General features: G+C 49.7%; 1 protein-coding gene across 1 annotated transcript; it reads left to right on the forward strand.

Annotated features, from left to right (window-relative positions):
* The first annotated feature begins 588 nt into the window (after positions 1-588).
* On the forward strand, positions 589-17229 carry GRPEL1 (GrpE like 1, mitochondrial). Its single transcript, XM_075333301.1, has 4 exons — positions 589-719; positions 5633-5780; positions 12939-13020; positions 15115-17229. Exons 1-4 carry the CDS (start codon positions 646-648, stop codon positions 15459-15461), a joined length of 651 nt encoding a protein of 216 aa, XP_075189416.1. The 5' UTR covers positions 589-645; the 3' UTR covers positions 15462-17229.
* The last annotated feature ends 3642 nt before the right edge of the window (positions 17230-20871 follow it).

A 20871-nucleotide genomic window follows, 5' to 3' on the forward strand; every position in this document is an offset into this window, starting at 1 on the left:
CATACACTTTACATTTTTAGCTGAACCCCTTAATATCATACTTTAGAAACTCTCACCTTGGACTGTCAGAATGAGCTCACTGATGGATCCTCAGTTAACCCATTCTACAATACAAGTACAGCATAATGAGAAATAACCAAAAACACATGCATTTAAGCAAGAAAAATAAGTCCCAAAAGCTGGACCACCCCTTTAAGGATTCAGCTACTCATGGACTTTAGATATGATGTCAGAAGTGTGGAGAAAGACCTCTGTGTGCGGTTACATTGCAGGTCTTGGGGGACGCAGATACTTTGAAAAAACATACTAGCAAAAAAAACCGCAGACAGTGTGGCCAAAGAACGCAGATCTACAGGCACAAGTATGTATTGCAGGGAATTACACAAGATGTCATCTCAGGCCCCGCCCACTGCCATCTCCAGCCAATCACTGCGCGTCTTCACTCTCAACCTCATTTTTGACATTTCAACTCCGCTACAACCGCTCTTGACTAGGTTGGCAGGATGACCTTGTCCCTACTGCGCATGCGTACCCCGATCAACTTAACGTCTGATTGGCTGGCGTAGTAACGTCACGTGACAGGTTAGGTTGAGATCCGGCTTGTCCTTTGCGTGCAGTGCGCGTGAGTGCTGAGAGGGGTCAGACATGGCGTCCAGGGGCCTGCGGATACTGGGGCATCAGCTGAGCGCGGTGCTGCGGACACACAGGGCGCCGCTCCGGTAAGAGGGAAGCGTCATTACACGCTGTGGGCGGCTTGGTAACCAGAGCTACTGAGCTTGTGGCGTTCAATGAGGCATGCTGGGTATTGTAGTTCTCCACGGCAGGTGCCATGCAGGTGTAGCAGAGCAGTGTCTGTACCTGATGAAGCTCAGCAGAACTCCTCTACATCCGCAGCATCCTAGTGCAATTTTTACTTTTCTTTCACCATTTAAATTGCTGCAACATCAGGATAAACTGTGAGATCCAACACATAAGGTTGTGCCTGTACCGGAATGTTGCGGGTGACCGAGCAGACGGCGGTGACTGCGGACAGCGGGTGACCGAGCAGACGGCGGTGACTGCGGACAGCGGGTGACCGAGCAGACGGCGGTGACTGCGGACAGCGGGTGACCGAGCGGACGGCGGTGACTGCGGACAGCGGGTGACGGAGCGCCCAGCGGAGACTGCGGACAGCGGGTGACGGAGCAGACGGCGGTGACTGCGGACAGCGGGTGACCGAGCAGACGGCAGTGACTGCGGACAGCGGGTGACCGAGCAGACGGCGGTGACTGCGGACAGCGGGTGACGGAGCAGACGTCGGTGACTGCGGACAGCGGGTGACGGAGCGCCCGGCGGAGACTGTGGACAGCGGGTGACGGAGCGCCCGGCGGAGACTGCGGACAGCGGGTGACGGAGCGCCCGGCGGAGACTGCGGACAGCTGGTGACGGAGCGCCCGGCGGAGACTGCGGACAGCTGGTGACGGAGCGCCCGGCGGAGACTGCGGACAGCTGGTGACGGAGCGCCCGGCGGAGACTGCGGACAGCTGGTGACGGAGCGCCCGGCGGAGACTGCGGACAGCTGGTGACGGAGCGCCCGGCGGAGACTGCGGACAGCTGGTGACGGAGCGCCCGGCGGAGACTGCGGACAGCTGGTGACGGAGCGCCCGGCGGAGACTGCGGACAGCTGGTGACGGAGCGCCCGGCGGAGACTGCGGACAGCTGGTGACGGAGCGCCCGGCGGAGACTGCGGACAGCGGGTGACGGAGCAGACGGTGGTGACTGCGGACAGCTGGTGACGGAGCGCCCGGCGGAGACTGCGGACAGCGGGTGACGGAGCGCCCGGCGGAGACTGCGGACAGCGGGTGACGGAGCGCCCGGCGGAGACTGCGGACAGCTGGTGACGGAGCGCCCGGCGGTGACTGCGGACAGCGGGTGACGGAGCGCCCGGCGGAGACTGCGGACAGCGGGTGACGGAGCGCCCGGCGGAGACTGCGGACAGCGGGTGACGGAGCGCCCGGCGGAGACTGCGGACAGCGGGTGACGGAGCAGACGGCGGTGACTGCGGAGAGCGGGTGACGGAGCGCCCGACGGAGACTGCGGACAGCGGGTGACGGAGCAGACGGTGGTGACTGCGGACAGCTGGTGACGGAGCGCCCGGCGGAGACTGCGGACAGCTGGTGACGGAGCGCCCGGCGGAGACTGCGGACAGCTGGTGACGGAGCGCCCGGCGGAGACTGCGGACAGCTGGTGACGGAGCGCCCGGCGGAGACTGCGGACAGCTGGTGACGGAGCGCCCGGCGCAGACTGCGGACAGCTGGTGACGGAGCGCCCGGCGCAGACTGCGGACAGCTGGTGACTGCGGACAGCTGGTGACGGAGCGCCCGGCGGAGACTGCGGACAGCTGGTGACGGAGCGCCCGGCGGTGACTGCGGACAGCTGGTGACGGAGCGCCCGGCGGAGACTGCGGACAGCGGGTGACGGAGCAGACGGCGGTGACTGCGGACAGCTGGTGACGGAGCGCCCGGCGGTGACTGCGGACAGCTGGTGACGGAGCGCCCGGCGGAGACTGCGGACAGCTGGTGACGGAGCGCCCGGCGGTGACTGCGGACAGCTGGTGACCGAGCACTGCACCAGGAATCTTTTTTTACACATGCATTTCTTTTTTTTTTTCCCCCGTTAGATCTCTTTATTTTAATATAGGGGACTTAGAGATTCTCTGAGGAATATGATAAAATACTTATAAAAACATTTTTCTTATTACATTTTTGTTTAGGATTTTAAAGATGGCAACTTCCATCCCTGCTCTGCACTAGAACTGTCAGGATGGATGTTCAGGGTCAGGATGGATGTTCCTTCGTTAAGGCAAGGTGTTTATGTTCTCCTTAGTCCCCTCCGCTCAGCGTCCTTTCAGGTCGAGTGAGCAGAAGACTGTGCGTTCATGATACTCGACCGCTCGCTGCTCTGACATGACCTCTGTCTGGACCAGATGTTCATCCTCTGAGATCTAGGACTGGTTTCACACTATAGATGCCATTTGCCATCTTTAAAATCCAGACAGTGCACTAGATAAAGCAGACTTTTTTTTTTAACTAAATACACTATAGATATTTAGAACATTTTTGTTATTTTTTTTATTTTATAAGAACTCTTGGAGATCCTTTAACCCCCGATCTTGATATTTTACACAATACACTACAATACTGAAATATCCCATGAAGCCTAGAAAAACATTTGGCGCCCAGTTGCCATGACCATGTACTTTGGCACCACGCAGTCATGTTGCAAAAAGGTCATTATGGGTCGAAAGGCTACCTTCAACCATTCCCAACTCTTGTATGTCACTGTCATGACTGACAGCAGCAACTAAGGCTACTTTCACACTTGCGTTGAACGGTATCCGTTGCATTGCGTTGTGTAACGGATGCAACGGATGTGTTGCATATAGTGACGCAACGGATGCTGCAAAACAACGCAATTCGTTTTGATTTTTTTTTTTTTTTCCCGGTTTTACCAGCGGCAGACTATAGTGAACGATCAGCTGATCGTTCCCTGCAGCCGGCCGCTGGGTGATCAGCTGATTGCTCCCAGTAGCCGGCCGCCGGGTGATCAGCTGATCGCTCCCGCCCGCCGGGTGATCAGCTGATCGCTCCCGGCTGCCGGGTGATCAGCTGATCGCTCCCTGCAGCCGGCTGCCGGGTGATCAGCTGATCGCTCCCGGCCGCCGGGTGATCAGCTGATCGCTCCCGGCCGCCGGGTGATCAGCTGATCGCTCCCGGCCGCCGGGTGATCAGCTGATCGCTCCCTGCAGCCGGCCGCCGGGTGATCAGCTGATCGCTCCCTGCAGCCGGCCGCCGGGTGATCAGCTGATCGCTCCCTGCAGCCGGCCGCCGGGTGATCAGCTGATCGCTCCCTGCAGCCGGCCGCCGGGTGATCAGCTGATCGCTCCCTGCAGCCGGCTGCCGGGTGATCAGCTGATCGCTCCCGGCCGCCGGGTGATCAGCTGATCGCTCCCGGCCGCCGGGTGATCAGCTGAGCGCTGTGACTTGCCGGCGGCCGGGCATGCTGGTGGCCGGTCATTCAGCTGAGCGCTGTCGCTTGCCGACGGCCGGGCGCTCAGCTGAACGTTCGGCCACCGCGAGCCAAAATAAAGTTTGATTTAAAAAAAAAAAAAAAAAAGAGCATGCGCAGTGAAATCCAGAGGATTCCGCTGCTCAAAATAACGTTACATGCTGCGTTCCTCCCGCTGGGCGGAAGCAACGGAGCGTCGCCCAGCGGAAGCAACGCAGCTCCTTTTGGTACAATCCGTCAACCATACAAGTCTATGGGAAACAGCGGAATCCGTTAACGGATTCCGCTGTTTCCCAAAAGGGCGGATTGTAACGGAAGGAAAATAACGCAAGTGTGAAAGTACCCTAAGGCGTTAAACTATTTAAATCAGAGCTTGACTCTGGTGCTAACTGTATAACACAGCCGTCACCTGCGCTGCAGGGAGCTAGCCCAGGAGCTCCATACTGGCAGTGTGCACATTCGCCATACAAGTCTCAAAGAGATACCTGGGCAGAGAGCCTTCCTCCCCTGGGTGATGTGCACCCCGATCACCGACCTTGGTGTGCAGGGTGCTGTTGGCAGTCAATAAATCCAGTGTCAGGGCCTAGCACTGCCACCTCTGTGCTGTGGCGGGAGGAGGCTCCTGATTCCTAGAATTGTCTGCGCGGCTGTTGTGAAGCGATTTGGTGCGACTATCGGCAAAGTCTAGATTCCATCAGTGTCCGCAGCCTCCACCTTACATGACCTCTGGTGTGATGGGGGAGGGTGGTATAAGCTACGCAGCCGCGTCCGTCCGTCATGGGGCCCCTGGTCCGATGTTGTAATAGTCTGTGCTTGCCCAGGGTTGCCTCACCCATCAGTTCTGGCTGTTTCCTCACTCTGAACTCCATTGTGTAATACCCCGTTGATCAATTCCCCATGATTGCAGCAGTCCTTGCTTTATGGCCGGGGCCTCAGTCATCCCTCTATGCTATCGGCCTATGTTCCCATGATGAGTTTTTAAAGTTTGAACCTGTTATGTAACTTAGTATGCTTGTGGGGAGTTTTTTATTACATTTTTTGGTGCATTTTTTTTTTTTTTTTTTTTGTTTTACACCTAAGTATTTGTGGGTGGCCAATCTGCTCTTCACAGAAGCATGGAGGGCCAGCGGACACAGCAGGGCAGGCCGGTGATGGAGAACCGCTGCAGTCAGTCATCGGAGGGAATTACTTGTGATCTACCTGTTATCGATATAAAGCAATAGGAAAATGTGCCCAGAATTTACCATGCACCTCTATGCTTCACCATATTCAGGAGCTCTGCGGTCCTACTGAAAGGCTCGCACTCCAGCCTGATACATTTTGTCTGCACTGATACATTGTAGCAAACTAACAGTACAAAACAGCAGTATGTGCGGCTCAGAGATCGCCCAGGCAGTACATACTGGTAGCCATATTGTGAGCTTCTTCATACATCTCCAGGAGGATCGCAGTGTAGACACAGCCTGAAAACGCCAAAAAGTGCTGTTCTAATGCTGCAAAATAACCTCATGGTAAATGGACATTAACACTATAATGATGGGGTCGGAAAATAACTGATATTCTCCTTTTTTGTTTTGTACATTAGGACGTGTCCACAGCTGATGTGCACCGCGGCTCAGCAGCCAAATAACCCAACACAGGAGGGCGAGAAGAGTAAAAATCAAGCCGAGGACAGCACAGAGCAGCTGACCGCGGAGAAGGCAAGGCTGGAAGATCAAGTGAAGGAGGTAACGGTGAGTAAGGACAGCTGGGTCACTGCTGGCGCGTGGCGACTGAGATGATCAGAACATGTCCAGGATCGGGTTCCAGCAGCCTTGTCAGTAGTTACTAGAATCATGTGAAATTCCAACTATCTGCACGATTCACCACCACCTCTTCCGATTTAAAGGGAACCTGTCACCAGGTTTTACCATTATGAGCTGCGGCCACTACCAGTGATGCATTATATACAGCATTCCAGAATACTGTATATAAGAGCCCAGGCCACTCTGTATAACGTAAAAACACTTTTATAATACCTGGGTGACGCTACTCTCCGATTTGGCGCCTCCTCTCTGCTGTGATCTCCATCCTCCTCCTTCTGAGGCCTGTGTGCATGACGCGTCCTATGTCTTCCACACAGGACGGCACTGAGGTCCTGCGCAGGCGCACTTTGATCTGCCCTGCTCAGGGAAGATCAAAGTCTTGTAGTGCGCCTGCGTGGGTGGTCTTTAATCTTTCCTCCCACCTGCACATTACAGTACTTTTGATCTGCCCTTAGCAGAGCAGATCAAAATGCGACTGCAATGCTGGTGGCCTGGGCTGGGTAGAAAGAGGACAACGATTGCAGCAGAGAGGAGGCGCCGGACCGGAGGGCAGTGACACCCATCAGACCGGCCCACTCCCTAGGGGAGTATTATAAAGGTGTTTTGTTTTATGTTCTTCAGCCTGGCCTGGGCTCTTCTATACAGCATTCCAGAATACTGTATATAAGAGCTCACTGGTGGTGGCTGCAGCTTATAGGCCCCAAATCTGTTGACTGATTCCCTTTTTAAAGACCTAGCACAATTTTCTGGGCACAGCCTACAGATCAGAGGAGGATCTGGGGATCCCTGCTGGTAAGAGGAAGGTCAGAGAGCTCTGGACCAGCAGCAGTGGTCCTTCTTGATCATCACGATCAGTAACCTATGCGTTTTTTGGCTGTTTTGAAACTACAACTCCCAGCATGCTCCAACAATTACTCCTGTAAGTCTGGGGAAAAAAAAAAATCTGTCTCTAGCGCCACTTATGGCTGGATGCTGTGGTGTCAGAGACATGACTTGAGGGTATTTTCTTTGTCGCTCTATTGGGAGACCCAGACAATTGGGTGTATAGGCTATGCCTCCGGAGGCCGCACAAAGTATTACACTCAAAAGTGTTAAGCCCCTCCCCTTCTGCCTATACACCCCCCGTGCTCCCACGGGCTCCTCAGTTTTTTGCTTTGTGCGAAGGAGGTCAGACACGCACAGCACAGCTCCACAGATTAGTCAGCAGCAGCTGCTGACTATGTCGGTTGGAAGAAAAGTGGGCCCATATAGGGCCCCCAGCATGCTCCCTTCTCACCCCACTCTTGTCGGGTGTTGTTAAGGTTGAGGTATCCATTGCGGGTACGGAGGCTGGAGTCCACATGCTGCTTTCCTTCCCCATCCCCCTCAGGGCTCTGGGTGAAGTGGGATCCTATCGGTCTCCAGGCACTGAGACCGTGCTTCATCCACAACTCCTATGGAGCCTGCTGGAAGGAGCCGGGTACCGTTCAGGGACATGGCCCTGCTACGTGAAGGTACTCTGTATCCCTGTGGGGACCGCGCACGGCAACACCTCAGCTTTGCTGGGTGTGCTAGTGCACCGGGGGACCGGTTTAAACTGTGCCATTACACACTCAGCGTCGCTGAGTGTGTTTTATATGTAGGGACTACCGCGCTAACCGCCGCTGCCATGGGAAACTGCGGCGCGGCTGGGACTTGTAGTTCGCCGGGGACTTCGGCGTTAGCCGCGCTTTTACGGCGGCCACGCTTATACTTGAGTCCCCGGCTTGGCTTGCGGCCTAGTTTCCCTTTCTCCCGCCCTCAGCCCTGACAGGCAGGGGAAGGGCGGGACGCTGCACGGAAGAGCAGCACTGAGGGCTGGAGTATGATTTCCATACTCCACTCCCCTCACTGTGCACAGTGTGAGCACCTCGGCTACGCCCACGGCTCCCTCCTCTCGTCAGGACGCCGCAGCCATTTCCTGTCAGCTCCTACGACGCTGCAGAGAGGGACAAACCCTGAGAGACCCAGACACGGTCTCTGGTGGCCTCATAACCGCTTTAGGCGGATGGTAAGCAGCACCTGTGGTGCTAGCCTCATGGTGCTGTAGTGTACTGATACATTATTTGTTTTTAGTATATATTTTACACTGTATGAGCACAGTTCATTCTGGCTATATACCCTAGTGTGTTACTCAGGGAAAACAATAGCATGGCGCCCACAAAAGGCAGGGGTGCCAAAAACACAGGCTTATTATGCTGCCTGCGTCGCTTGTACGACCCAGCTGCCGGCAAGTTCCATTGACCCTCATTGTGTGCAATGTTCGGCCCCTGTGACACTTTTTCAGCCAGGGCCTCTGCTAAGAGGGGCCCAGGGGGAGCCACCTGTTGACACTGTCCTAGTGACGGGGACGGAGTTTGCAAAACTCTCTGAGACTATGGCTAAGATACTAGAAGCCTTGCAGTCCAGGCCGGTATCTCAGCAAAGGGACTCTGTTGAATCATTGTTCCCTGGCCCCCCTCAGTTGGACCACCAAGGGGTATCTCATACATCCCAGGCTGAGGGTTCTGACTTAGACCCCAGCCCCAGACCGACTAAGCGGGCTCGCTTAGAATTTCCCTCGACATCATATTGTTCAGGGTCTCAGCGAGGGGAATCTCTGGTTGATACTGTGGAGACAGCTGATCAGGATTCTGATCCTGAGGGCGCTCTCAATCTTAATACTCCAGACGGGGACGCCATAGTGAACGATCTTATTGCGTCCATCGATCAAATGCTGGATATTTCTCCCTCAGCTCCTCCGGCGGAGGAGTCAGCTTCTCTTACACCGAGTATGTTTCTAGACCACTCTGATTTCAGAGAGGCAGTCTAGAATCATCATGCTTGTCCAGATAAGCGTTTTTTCTAAGCGCCTTAAGGATACACGTTATCCTTTTCCCCCTGACGTGGTTAAAGGTTGGACTCGGTGTCCCAAAGTGGATCCTCCAATCTCCAGACTGGCGGCTAGATCCATACTTGCAGTGGACGAGGGGGCCTCGTTCAAGGATGCCACTGACAGGCAGATGGAGCTCTGGTTGAAATCCATCCATGAAGCTATCGGAGCTTCTTTTGCCCCAGCATTCGCAGCTGTATGGGCGCTACAAGCTATCTCAGCAGGTCAAGCAAAAATTGAAGCAGCCACATGCACGGCCGCGCCACAAGTGGCATCCATTACCACCCAGACCTCGGCAATTGCGTCTTACGCTATTATTGCTGTCCTGGACTCTGCGAGCCGTACGGCGGTCGCGGCCGCCATTTCGGTGGTACTCCGCAGGGCCTTGTGGCTACGGGAATGGAAGGCAGATTCTGCTTCCAAAAAGCGCTTAACCAGTTTGCCAATTTCTGGCGACAGGCTGTTTGGCGAGCGTCTGGATGAAATCATCAAACAATCCAAGGGAAAGGATACATCCTTACCCCAGTCCAAACAGGACATACCCCAACGGAGGAGAGGGCAGTCGAGGTCTCGGTCCTTTCAGGGCGTGGGCAGGTCCCAATTCTCCTCGTCCAAAAGGTCTCAGAAAGAACAAAGGAACTCTGATGCATGGCGGTCTAAGTCACGTCCTTAATAGGCCACCGGAGGCGCCGCTAACAAAGCGGCTTCCTCATGACTTTCGACCTCCTCTAGTAGCATCCTCGGTCGGTGGCAGGCTTTCCCGCTTTTGCGACACCTGGCTGCCACAAATAAAAGACCGCTGGGTGAGAGACATTCTGTCTCACGGTTACAAGATAGAGTTCACCTCTCGTCCCCCGACTCGATTCTTCAGGTCATCCCCGCCTCACTAGCGAGCCGAGGCTCTTCTGCAGGCGCTGCGCACTCTGAAGGCAGAAGGAGTGGTGATCCCGGTTCCTCTTCAGCACCTGAGCCACGGTTTTTACTCCAACTTGTTTGTGGTCCCAAAAGAGGACGGGTCTTTCCGCCCGGTCCTGGACCTGAAACTGCTCAACAAACATGTAAAAACCAGACGGTTCAGGATGGAATCCCCCCGCTCCGTCATCACCTCAATGTCCCAAAGAGATTTCCTTGCATCGATCGATATCAAAGATGCTTATCTCCACGTACCGATTGCTCCAGAGGTTATGGCTACTGTAGTAGCGGTCCTCCACTCTCAGGATCACTCGGTGATTCCGTACTTGGATACTGATCAAGGCACCCTCTCAAGAGGCATGCCAACACAGCCTCGACGCTACCCTGGAGTCTCTCCAGGGTGTCGGGTGGATCATCAATTTTAAAAAGTCAAATCTGGCACCGGCCCAATCGCTGACATATCTTGGCATGGAGTTTCATACCCTCTCAGCGATAGTGAAGCTTCCGCTGATCAAGCAGTAGTCACTACAGAAAGGGGTACAATCTCTCCTTCAAGGCCAGTCACACCCCTTGAGGCGCCTCATGCACTTCCTGGGGAAGATGGTGGCAGCAATGGAGGCAGTCCCTTTCGCGCAGTTTCACCTGCGTCCCCTTCAATGGGACATCCTACGCAAATGGGACAGGAAGCCGACGTCCCTCGACAGGACCGTCTCCCTCTCTCAGGCGACCAAAGCTTCCCTTCGGTGGTGGCTTCTTCCCGCTTCATTATCGAAGGGGATATCCTTCCTACCCCCATCCTGGGAAGTGGTCACGACAGACGCGAGTCTGTCAGGGTGGGGAGCGGTTTTTCTCCACCACAGGGCTCAGGGTACGTGGACCCAGCAAGAGTCCTCGCTTCAGATCAACGTTCTGGACATACGGGCAGTGTATCTTGCCCAGAAAGCGTTCCAGCAGTGGCTGGAGGGCAAGCAGATCCGAATTCAGTCGGACAATTCCACAGCGGTGGCATACTTCAACCACCAAGGCGACACACGCAGCCGGCAAGCCTTCCAGGAAGTCCGGCGGATTTTGATGTGGGTGGAAGCCACGACATCCACCATATCCGCAGTTCACATCCCAGGCGTGGAAAACTGGGAAGCAGATTATTTCAGTTGCCAGGGCATGGACGCAGGGGAATGGTCCCTTCACCCGGACGTGTTTCAGGAGATCTGTTGCTGCTGGGGGGTGCCGGACGTCGACCTCATGGCGTCCCGGCACAACAACAAGGTACCAATGTTCATGGCACGGTCTCAAGATCCCAGAGCTCTGGCGGCAGACGCCTTAGTTCAGGATTGGTCGCAGTTTCAGCTCCCTTATGTGTTTCCTCCGCTGGCACTGTTGCCCAGAGTGTTACGCAAGATCAGGACCGACTGCCGCCGCGCCATCCTCGTCGCTCCAGACTGGCCAAGGTGGTCGTGGTACCCGGATCTGTGGCATCTCACGGTCGGCCGACCGTGGACACTACCAGACCAAACAGACTTGCTATCTCGAGGGCCGTTTTTTTCCATCTGAATCCAGATCCATCCAGAAGCGCCTAGCCAGGCTTCCACAGGTACGCACGTTCCTGCAGGGGGTTTGTCACATCGTTCCACCTTACAAGCGGCCGTTAGAACCCTGGGATCTAAACGGGATTCTGATGGTTCTTCAGAAACCACCATTCAAGCCAATGAGAGATATTTCCCTCTCACAACTTTCGCAGAAAGTGGTTTTTTCTAGTAGCAGTCACTTCTCTTCGGCGAGTGTCTGAGCTAGCAGCTTTGTCGTGCAAAGCCCCTTTCCTGGTGTTTCACCAGGACAAGGTGGTTCTACGTCCGGTTCCGGATTTTCTCCCTAAGGGGGTATCCTCCTTTCATCTCAATCAGGATATCGCCTTACCTTCTTTTTATCCTCATCCAGTTCACCAATGTGAAAAGGATTTGCACTTGTTAGATTTGGTGAGAGCACTCAGACTCTACTTTTCTCGTACGGCGCCCCTGCGCCGCTCGGATGCACTCTTTGTCCTTGTCGCTGGCCAGCGTAAAGGGTCACAGGTTTCCAAATCAACCCTGGCTCGGTGGATCAAGGAGCCAATTATCGAAGCTTACCGTTCGGCTGGGCTTCCGGTTCCATCAGGGCTGAGGGCCCATTCTACCAGAGCCGTGGGCGCGTCCTGGGGCTTTGAGGCACCAGGCTGCGGCTCAGCAGGTGTGTCAGGCGGGCTACCTGGTCGAGCCTGCACACTTTCACGAAGCACTATCAGGTGCATACCTATGCTTCGGCGGATGCCAGCCTAGGTAGACGAGTCCTTCAGGCGGCGGTTGCCCACCTGTAGGAAAGGGCCGTTTTACGGCTCTCTTACAAGGTATTATTTTACCCACCCAGGGACTGCTTTTGGACGTCCCAATTGTCTGGGTCTCCCAATAGAGCGACAAAGAAGGGAATTTTGTTTACTTACCGTAAATTCCTTTTCTTCTAGCTCTAATTGGGAGACCCAGCACCCGCCCCTGTTTTTTTTGTGTACACATGTTGTTCATGTTGAATGGTTTCAGTTCTCCGATATTCCTTCGGATTGAAGTTACTTTAAACCAGTTTATAATTCTTTTTCCTCCTTCTTGCTTTTGCACCAAAACTGAGGAGCCCGTGGGAGCACGGGGGGGTGTATAGGCAGAAGGGGAGGGGCTTAACACTTTTAAGTGTAATACTTTGTGCGGCCTCCGGAGGCATAGCCTATACACCCAATTGTCTGGGTCTCCCAATTAGAGCTAGAAGAAAAGGAATTTACGGTAAGTAAACAAAATTCCCTTCTTTTCTTGCACGAAACAAGGATTATATTTTTTGGATTTAAAGATCTCGGAGATGAGCGTTAGAAGTATCTGACAGTGACTTATCTCTCTCCCTGCCTCGGTGAATATCAGCGGCAGAGACTGTTTCATCTATAAAGGCCGGACTATGAAAGCCGCTATAAAAAGCTAAGCAGAGCCAACAGGATGCACTAGGACAGAAGTGTTTTTTGTTGTTTTTGGTTTTTTTTTTTTAAGGCCCCCCCCCCCCCCCCAACTTGTGAGCCTATCTTAGTCTTATGCCTCCAGTGTCTGCGATCACACAGCTGGAGGACTCATTGCACACTGATGGGCGATCTCCACTTGCATCCAAGGCTAAAGGTTCCCTTTGAGGCCGGCAGCTTGGATGATATGGCCACTTTTCTTCTGACCTTTGACCCTGGGGTGAAGTTTTCTAATTAACTGGTTGTATTTGTGTCTCTCCAGGATAAATACAAGCGGTCCTTAGCAGACACCGAGAACCTGAGGCAAAGGAGTCAAAAGATGATGGAAGATGCGAAATTGTACGGTGAGTAGCTAACGTCACCCGTCACACACCGAGCGGAAGAAACCCCTACATTGACCTGTAACAGGATATATGGAGCCGTCCGGAGCCGGGTCTTTTCATTCACTTTGTTGGGATGGGATCCATGGTTGCAAATCCCATCCACCACCCTGAAAGATGTCAGGATCTTCCCATTATATATTTCCTCTGTATGTTCAGTCCCGGCTTTTGCTATGGCGTCACATGAGCTAATGAGGATTAAATTTGGTATTAGTTATTCTATTATTTAGCCAGGTTTTACACCCCTTAACGACCTATGATGTACCGGTGCGTCCTAGGATGTGTCCCTACCTTTGATGTGGGCTCAGACGCCGAGCCCGCATATTTCCCTGCACATTTCTGCTGATCTGATCAGCCGTCATAAGCCTCTTAACAGCGGCGGGCAGGTCAAAGATTCGTCTGCCGCTATTAACATCCCACTGTCAATCTGACAGCGGGGTTTAATGCACTCCGGCGAGTAGCGCACCATTCCCATCGACAGCCATTAACATGATTGTGGACGCCGATGAGTGGTCATAACAGCTAGGGGTCATTGTCTGTGTCTGTCATGACGTAGTTCCTGTAGACACCAGCAGTGAGTGACATTCATAGGAAACCATCATTTCTGCTGTACAGAGCGGTGCTGATGCCCTGCTTTGTACAGCACAAGCGATCGGAGCATCACGGCTTCAAATCCCCTAAGGAGACTAGTAAAAACAATAAGTTGGGGGGGGGGGAGAAAAGTTTTTAAAAAATATGAAAGAGAATACGAAAAAAAGTTAAAATCACCGCCACATTTGCCCCAAAAGTAATAAAAAATACACATTTGGTGTCACCACATTCAGAAATGCCCGATCTATCAAAATATAAAATCAATCTGATTAATAAACAGCGTAATGAAAAAAATATTAAAAAATGCCAGTATTACGGTGGGGTTTTTGAGATTGCCCGCCGTTACATTGCAATAAGAAGCAGTTAAAACATTCCATCTAACCAAAAAATGGTAAAAACTTCACCTTAGGGAGCAAAAAAAATAAGCTGTGACACAACCCCAGATCCCGAAAAATAAGGATGTTAAGGTTCTCGGAAAATGGAGACAAAAGCGCCATTTATTTTATTTATTTTTTTTAAATGCGCTTTTTTTTCACTGCTATCAATGGTGAAAATGTAGCCAAAAACACAAAGAATTGACATGCTGCAGATTTTTTCTGCAAGGAAAGGATCCTGACCGTGTGCACAGTACTTTAGAATTCTCATAGACTTTGCTGGCATAAGGATATTGTTGCAGATTTGTGAAAACCTGCAGCCAAAAATACAACATGTGCACACAGCCTAAATGTGACGTGTACCCTGCAATGGGATCAATAAAAAAAAAAAAAAAATCCCCCAAACTTGAACAGTGTACACCATAAAGGCATTTTAATCGCAGATTAATTAAAATTAAAAAGAAAAAAAAAGTGTTGGTTCGTGGAACAAAAGGAGGAAAAAATGAGAGCGCCAAAAAAGATCTACATCTTTTGGGTGTAGATGTGAATTGAATACTCACACGAGCTTTGTCATTTGCTTCAATGTGGTGCTAAAAGGTAAGTTTCCCCCCCACCCCCCACCCCTCCTCCTGCCCGGCAGAGGTACCACCCCTGACGAGACATTTAGGCTATGTGCACACGCTGCGTTTTTTTTACGCTGCGTTTTTGTGCGTTTTTGGCCACTAAAAGCGCACAAAAACGCACCAAAAAAATGCTGCAAAAAACGCATGCGTTTTGCCGCGTTTTTGATCTCTGCGTTTTTCCAATGCATTGCATGGGGGGGAAAATGCAGGAAAAACGCATGAAAGAATTGACATGTCCATTTTTTTTTCTTAAGTTCAAAAACGCAGCTTAAAAAAAAAGTTGTGAGTGGACAGCAAAAATGTAAACTCATAGACTTTGCTGGGGAAGCAAAGTCATGCAGTTTTGAGGCCAAAAACGCACCCGAAAAACGCACTGTGTGCACATAGCCTAAGGGCACATCCTGTAGATATGAGAAATGTATGGGATCCACTGAGGAGTAATCATACTTTTTATATCCTTATATCTGAAGGAATACAAGGTTTCTGCAAGGACTTACTGGAAGTTGCAGACATCTTGGAGAAAGCGACTCAGAGCGTCCCCAAGGATGAAATCAAGGCTGAAAACCCTCATCTGAAGAGCCTCTACGAGGGGCTGGTGATGACTGAAGTCCAGATGCAAAAGGTTTTCAAGAAGCACGGAGTGGTCAAGCTGAATCCAGTGGGCGACAAGTTTAATCCGTACGAGCACGAAGCCTTATTCCACAGCCCAGTGGAGGGCAAGGAGCCGGGCACGGTGGCCTTAGTCACGAAAGTAGGGTACAAGCTGCACGAACGTACACTCAGGCCGGCCCTGGTAGGAGTTGTAAAAGGAACATAAGTATTAATACCCATGCGGTACCGTCGCTGAGCAGAGGAGTATTTTATTAGTTCATTCCACCAATCACATTGTTAGGAATAATAATAATGACCCTTCAAATTAGGCAGAAAATAGATAACGTCCCAGGAGAAAAGAGGAAGATTATCACATATGAGATGACAGAACTGGACTCTGCCAGCGGCGGCTTTTACTGAGACTTTCATTCCAATGTTGTGCTCCTATCGGACAGCGGATGATGCTGACGACTGCAGCTGCCATCTACCGAATGTTGCATATAATTATTAGGATGATGTCTGTTCTTTACGCTGCAGTTACCGCCTGTCGGTTCTTTTGCAGCGCATGTTTCTGGGATATATTACCCTAAATAAATATTTTTCACAATTTTCTTTTTCTTAGTGCTATACTTGAGACGCTTTCTCTGCCGTTATCTCCTCCAGTCCAATATCTACCTCATTAAGGTAGAACTTTTTTGTACTGAGAGATTTCCTAAATTCTATAGTGGTCAAATCCATGCACAAAGCTAGTTGAAGGCAATAGGGGGAGCCCACAGCTCTAAGGGATGTGGATCTTTTTACAGTACGCAGCGCTGGTTATGTTGATCGCTAATAAAAAAAACAAAAACACAACAAGATGCGCTTGCTTGTTAGTTTAAGGTCACTTTTCTGTACACAATTGGAAGGGGGAAGGGGTTGTAACAATGTGTCATATTAGTTGGCCACCTGGGACTCTAATGTAATCAAAGGCAATGTTTGTTTTTTTTTTTTACTTAAAGGGAACCTGTGTGGTCAGTTTTTGCTCTTTTAATCCTGCTACTCCCCTGAGTATTTTGTTTTTCATGATTTTTAAATCCTTCATACGGCTCCAGAGATAAGGGCTTTTTAGTGCTAATTTCTTTTCTAATAATACATCGCAGCCTAGAAACACACCCCCTTGAATCCTATGAGCCCCACCCATTTGTAAAGACCAAAAAAAGTAGCAGTGAATACAAAGGCTCCTATCTCTAGAACAGTATGGTGGATTTAAAAATGATAAAGCAGAACACTCAAGGGAGTAGTGGGAATAAAATAAGAGCAAAAATGTACCACTATTGCCCTAGTGATGGGTCCCCTTTAAAGATTTATTCCCGCAATGGCTTTTTTTTTTTTTTAACCGTAGTTTACATGTGTACGGTTAAAGGGGAACTGTCAGCAGAATTTCACCCCCCACAAAAAAAAAAAAAAATATTCATGTGCACATTTAGCACTTTCAAAAGACCACTCCAGCAATACCTTTGCATGGCCAGTCCATTCTGCAATTACTGAGAAATCAGCGTTTGAATTAAAATACAGATGAGGGCAAAGAGCTATTTGTAGATATGAAGCCTCTGTCACTCCAGCTCTATTCCCCGCCCAGCGCCACCTTCTTTTTTTTTTTCTTTTCTTGACAGTCTTTTAAGATATGTAACTTGAGGCAAAGGAGCTGTCGGCCAAGTAGCCGGATGAGGCAGCGCCAACGAAGGTTCAGATCTACAAATAGCTCTTCAGCCTTGTGAGGAGCTGGCTGTAGACTAAAGACTATTGTACCAATGGATATAGCGCGAAGCCCACAGCTCTGAGGGATTTGGATCTTTTTACAGCACAGAGCGCTGGTTACATCGATCGCTAATAAAAAAATACGAGATATGCTGCTTGTCAGTTTAAAGGGAAGGTGCCGCCATTGTAGTTTTTGTATTAATAATTATTGTTTATGGAATGAATTATTTTAATACAAAATTAAATTGTTCATTTTAGTGGTTTTTTTTTTAAATTCTAGTTTTACTGAAACACTGGGGGCTGCCATCTTGGATTTACTGTGTGTAATGACAGTTACTCACCTCAAATACAGCAGCCCCTGTGCATAAGAGATAAGGGTCAGATGCCGCTGTGGCTGCTCCCTGCTGTTGCCCGGACGGATCATAGCTCTGGAAGGAGACAGCTGCCATCTTTGTGAAGCCCATAGTGTACGCTGTGTCCTTCACTTTCTCCCTGTCACCGCTCTGTGTTCAGTGCGAGTAGAGCGCTGACAAGAGGAGCTGCCGGGACACCAGGCTGACAGGAGGAGGTGCTGGGAGCGGAGGTCCGGGAATGGCGTGAGCGGTGATCGCAGCCTAACATCTATAGTACAATGCCAAGCTGCAGATCACCTCTGCCACTGCTGTGTTCAAAGCAGAGAAATCACACACAGCTGTGCTCTGAACACACTGACACAGCTCTGCTATATCACTGCACACTGATATAGCAGAGCTGTGTACTATATTAAGCACTATGGGGCACAGTATGTTTTGGGGGCACAGTGCCATTTCTGTTAATATTTGAGGGTTTTTTTCCCCCTCCATTTTCTATCCCTCTGGGCAGTCCTGTTCATACATTGCTAAAACTACCCTGCTTCTCCTTGGTGCTGCAGGCCCCCTTCCCCCACTTTGTCTGTTTACTGATGGATTTTTCTGAACATGGGCAATTTTTTATTTCTACAGATGAAGCGACCATTGACCATTTTGAAGGTAGTGAATGCTTGATATTTCACCAATATTCATTACCGTTTACTCCATGTTTCACTGGGGTTTTCCAGAGTGTGATCATGCTCTCTCCTGCACGCTGAGCTGATCATAGCAATTGGTGAGCTTTGCAATGATGCGGCTACTGATGGATGGTTTGGGGGATGTTTTATTTAACAATTATTTGTGCAAATACAGCTATCACTGGTATCCAGCATAGAATGATATCCGTGGTATCTTCAGCATGGAATAGCTGCTACAACTCGGCTGTTGTGTTTTATCAGATAGGGCCATTAGGTGCATCTGAGTGCTCAGCGAACAGCATTACAACTACTGAAGGATGGATCCAGTGAGGGTAAAGTGTCCTAAGGGTCATTATCGATGGCTGCAAATCAGTACTTTTTAAAAACCTGAATTATGTATATACAGAACCCAGACCACATTATGATTTGGGAAATCATTTTTTTAAATGCATGTATTTTGGGTTTAAAAAATAATTTTGGTGTTTTTTGAATTTTTTTTTTTTTATCTACAGTGCTTACCAATCCCTTTTAGGTATTTAATTTTGATAGATTGGACTTTTCTGAATGCGTCGCTACCACATTTTTTATCTTTATTTTTAATAGGGCAAAAGGGGGGAAATTTGTTTTTTGTGGGTTTGGGTTGTTTTTTTTTTCCCCACTATTTTTAATAGTCCCCTAAGGGACATGAAGTTGTGATCATCTAATTGCTTGTGCTATATACAGCAATGCCACAGTATATACCAGAGCATTGCTGATATACAGTGCCTTGCAAAAGTATTCGGCCCCCTTGAATTTTTCAACCTTTTCCCACATTTCAGGCTTAAAACACAAAGACAAAAATATTAATGTTATGGTGAAGAATCAACAACAAGTGGGACACAATTGTGACGGTGAATGAAATTTATTTCTTATTTTAAACTTTTATAAAAAAATAAACTGAAAATTGTGGCGTGCAATATTATTCATCCCCTTTACTTTCAGTTCAGCAAACTCACTCCAGAAGTTCACTGAGGATCTCTGAATGATCCAATGTTGTCCTAAATGACTGATGATAAGTATAATCCACCTGTGTGTAATCTAGTCTCTGTATAATTGCACCTGCTCTATGATAGTCTTACTGTTCTGTTTAAAGCACAGAGAGCATCATGAAGACCAAGGAACACAACAGGCAGGTCCATGATACTGTTGTGGAGAAGCCCAATTTGGTTACAAAAAGATTTCCAAAACTTTAAACATCCCAAGGAGCACTGTGCAAGCGATCATATTAAAATGGAAAGAGTATCATACCACTGCAAATCTACCAAGACCCGGCAGTTCATCCAAACTTTCATCTCAAACAAGGAGAAGACTGATTAGAGATGCAGCCAAGAGGCCCATGATCACTCTGGATGAACTTCAGAGATCTACAGCTGAGGTGGGAGAGTCTGTCCATAGGACAACAATCAGTCGTACACTGCACAAATCTGGCCTTTATGGAAGAGTGGTAAGAAGAAAGCCATTTCTCAAAGATATCCATAAAAAGTGGCATTTAAAGATTGCCACAAGCCACCTGGGAAACACCAAACATGTGGAAGAAGGTGCTCTGGTCAGATGAAACCAAAAATCGAACTATTTGGGCACAATGCCAAACTATGTTTGGCGTAAAACCAACATCGCTGATCACCCAGAAAAACACCATCCTCACTGTCAAACATGGTGGTGGCAGCATCATGGTTGGGCCTGCTTTTCTTCAGCAGGGATAGAGAAGATGGTTAAAATTGATGGAAAGATGGATGGAGCCAAATACAGGACCATTCTTGAAAACCTGTTGGAGTCTGCAAAAGACCTGAGACTGGGACGGAGATTTGTCTTCCAACAAGACAATGAGCCCAAACATAAAAGCAAAATCTACAATAGAATGGTTCACAAATAAATGTATCCAGGTGTTAGAATGGCCAAGTCACAGTCCAGACCTGAATCCAATCGAGAAGCTGAAAACTGCTGTTCACAAACGCTCTCCATCCAACCTCACTCAGCTCCAGCTGTTTGCAAAGGAAGAATGGGCAAGAATTTCAGTCTCTCGCTGTGCAGAAATGATAGACACATACCCCAAGCGACTGCAGCTGTAATCGCAGCAAAAGGTGGCACTAAAAAAGTATTAACTTAAAGGGGATGAATAATATTGCACGCCCCAATTTTCAGTTTATTATTGTTTAAAAAAGTTTAAAATAAGCAATAAATTTTGTTCAACTTCACAATTGTGTCCCACTTGTTGTTGATTCTTCATAATGTTAAAATTATCTTTATGTTTGAAGCCTGAAATGTGGGAAAAGGTTGAAAAATTCAAGGGAGACGAATACTTTTGCAAGGCACTGTAGCACTCTAGATCTAGGTCAGTTATTAGAGCAGTATTCACTGATGTCTGGTATAGATGTATAGTGGTATATTTAATGACACACAGCTCTGCTCTCCCCATACTGTCAGTGCAGTGAGATGAGAGCTGCAGTGTGTCATATATCGAACTCTAGATCTATGTCAGTTATTAGAGTAGTATTCCCTGCTGCCTGGGATGGATGCATAGTAGTATATGTAATGACACACACAGCTTTGCTCTCATTCCATGTCACAGTCAGTGCTGTGAGATGAGAGCTGCAGCATGTCACATAAATCAGTCTGCATCGGTTCGAGCAGTATTCACCGCTGCCTAGGATAGATGCACAACATGTAATGACACAGCTTTTCTCTCCACCTGCCACTTGTACTGACCGACAGTAAGACGTGTGACCCGTGGAGGACAGCAGAGCTGTGTATCATATGTTTCCCAATCACTCAAAAACCACCTCAGGGGAGATTTTATTTTTTCTCCACCATGACACCTCCTGCTTATGATTGGGCA

Source organism: Anomaloglossus baeobatrachus, chromosome 1, assembly GCF_048569485.1.
Source record: "Anomaloglossus baeobatrachus isolate aAnoBae1 chromosome 1, aAnoBae1.hap1, whole genome shotgun sequence".
NCBI classification, from domain to species: Eukaryota; Metazoa; Chordata; class Amphibia; order Anura; family Aromobatidae; genus Anomaloglossus; species Anomaloglossus baeobatrachus.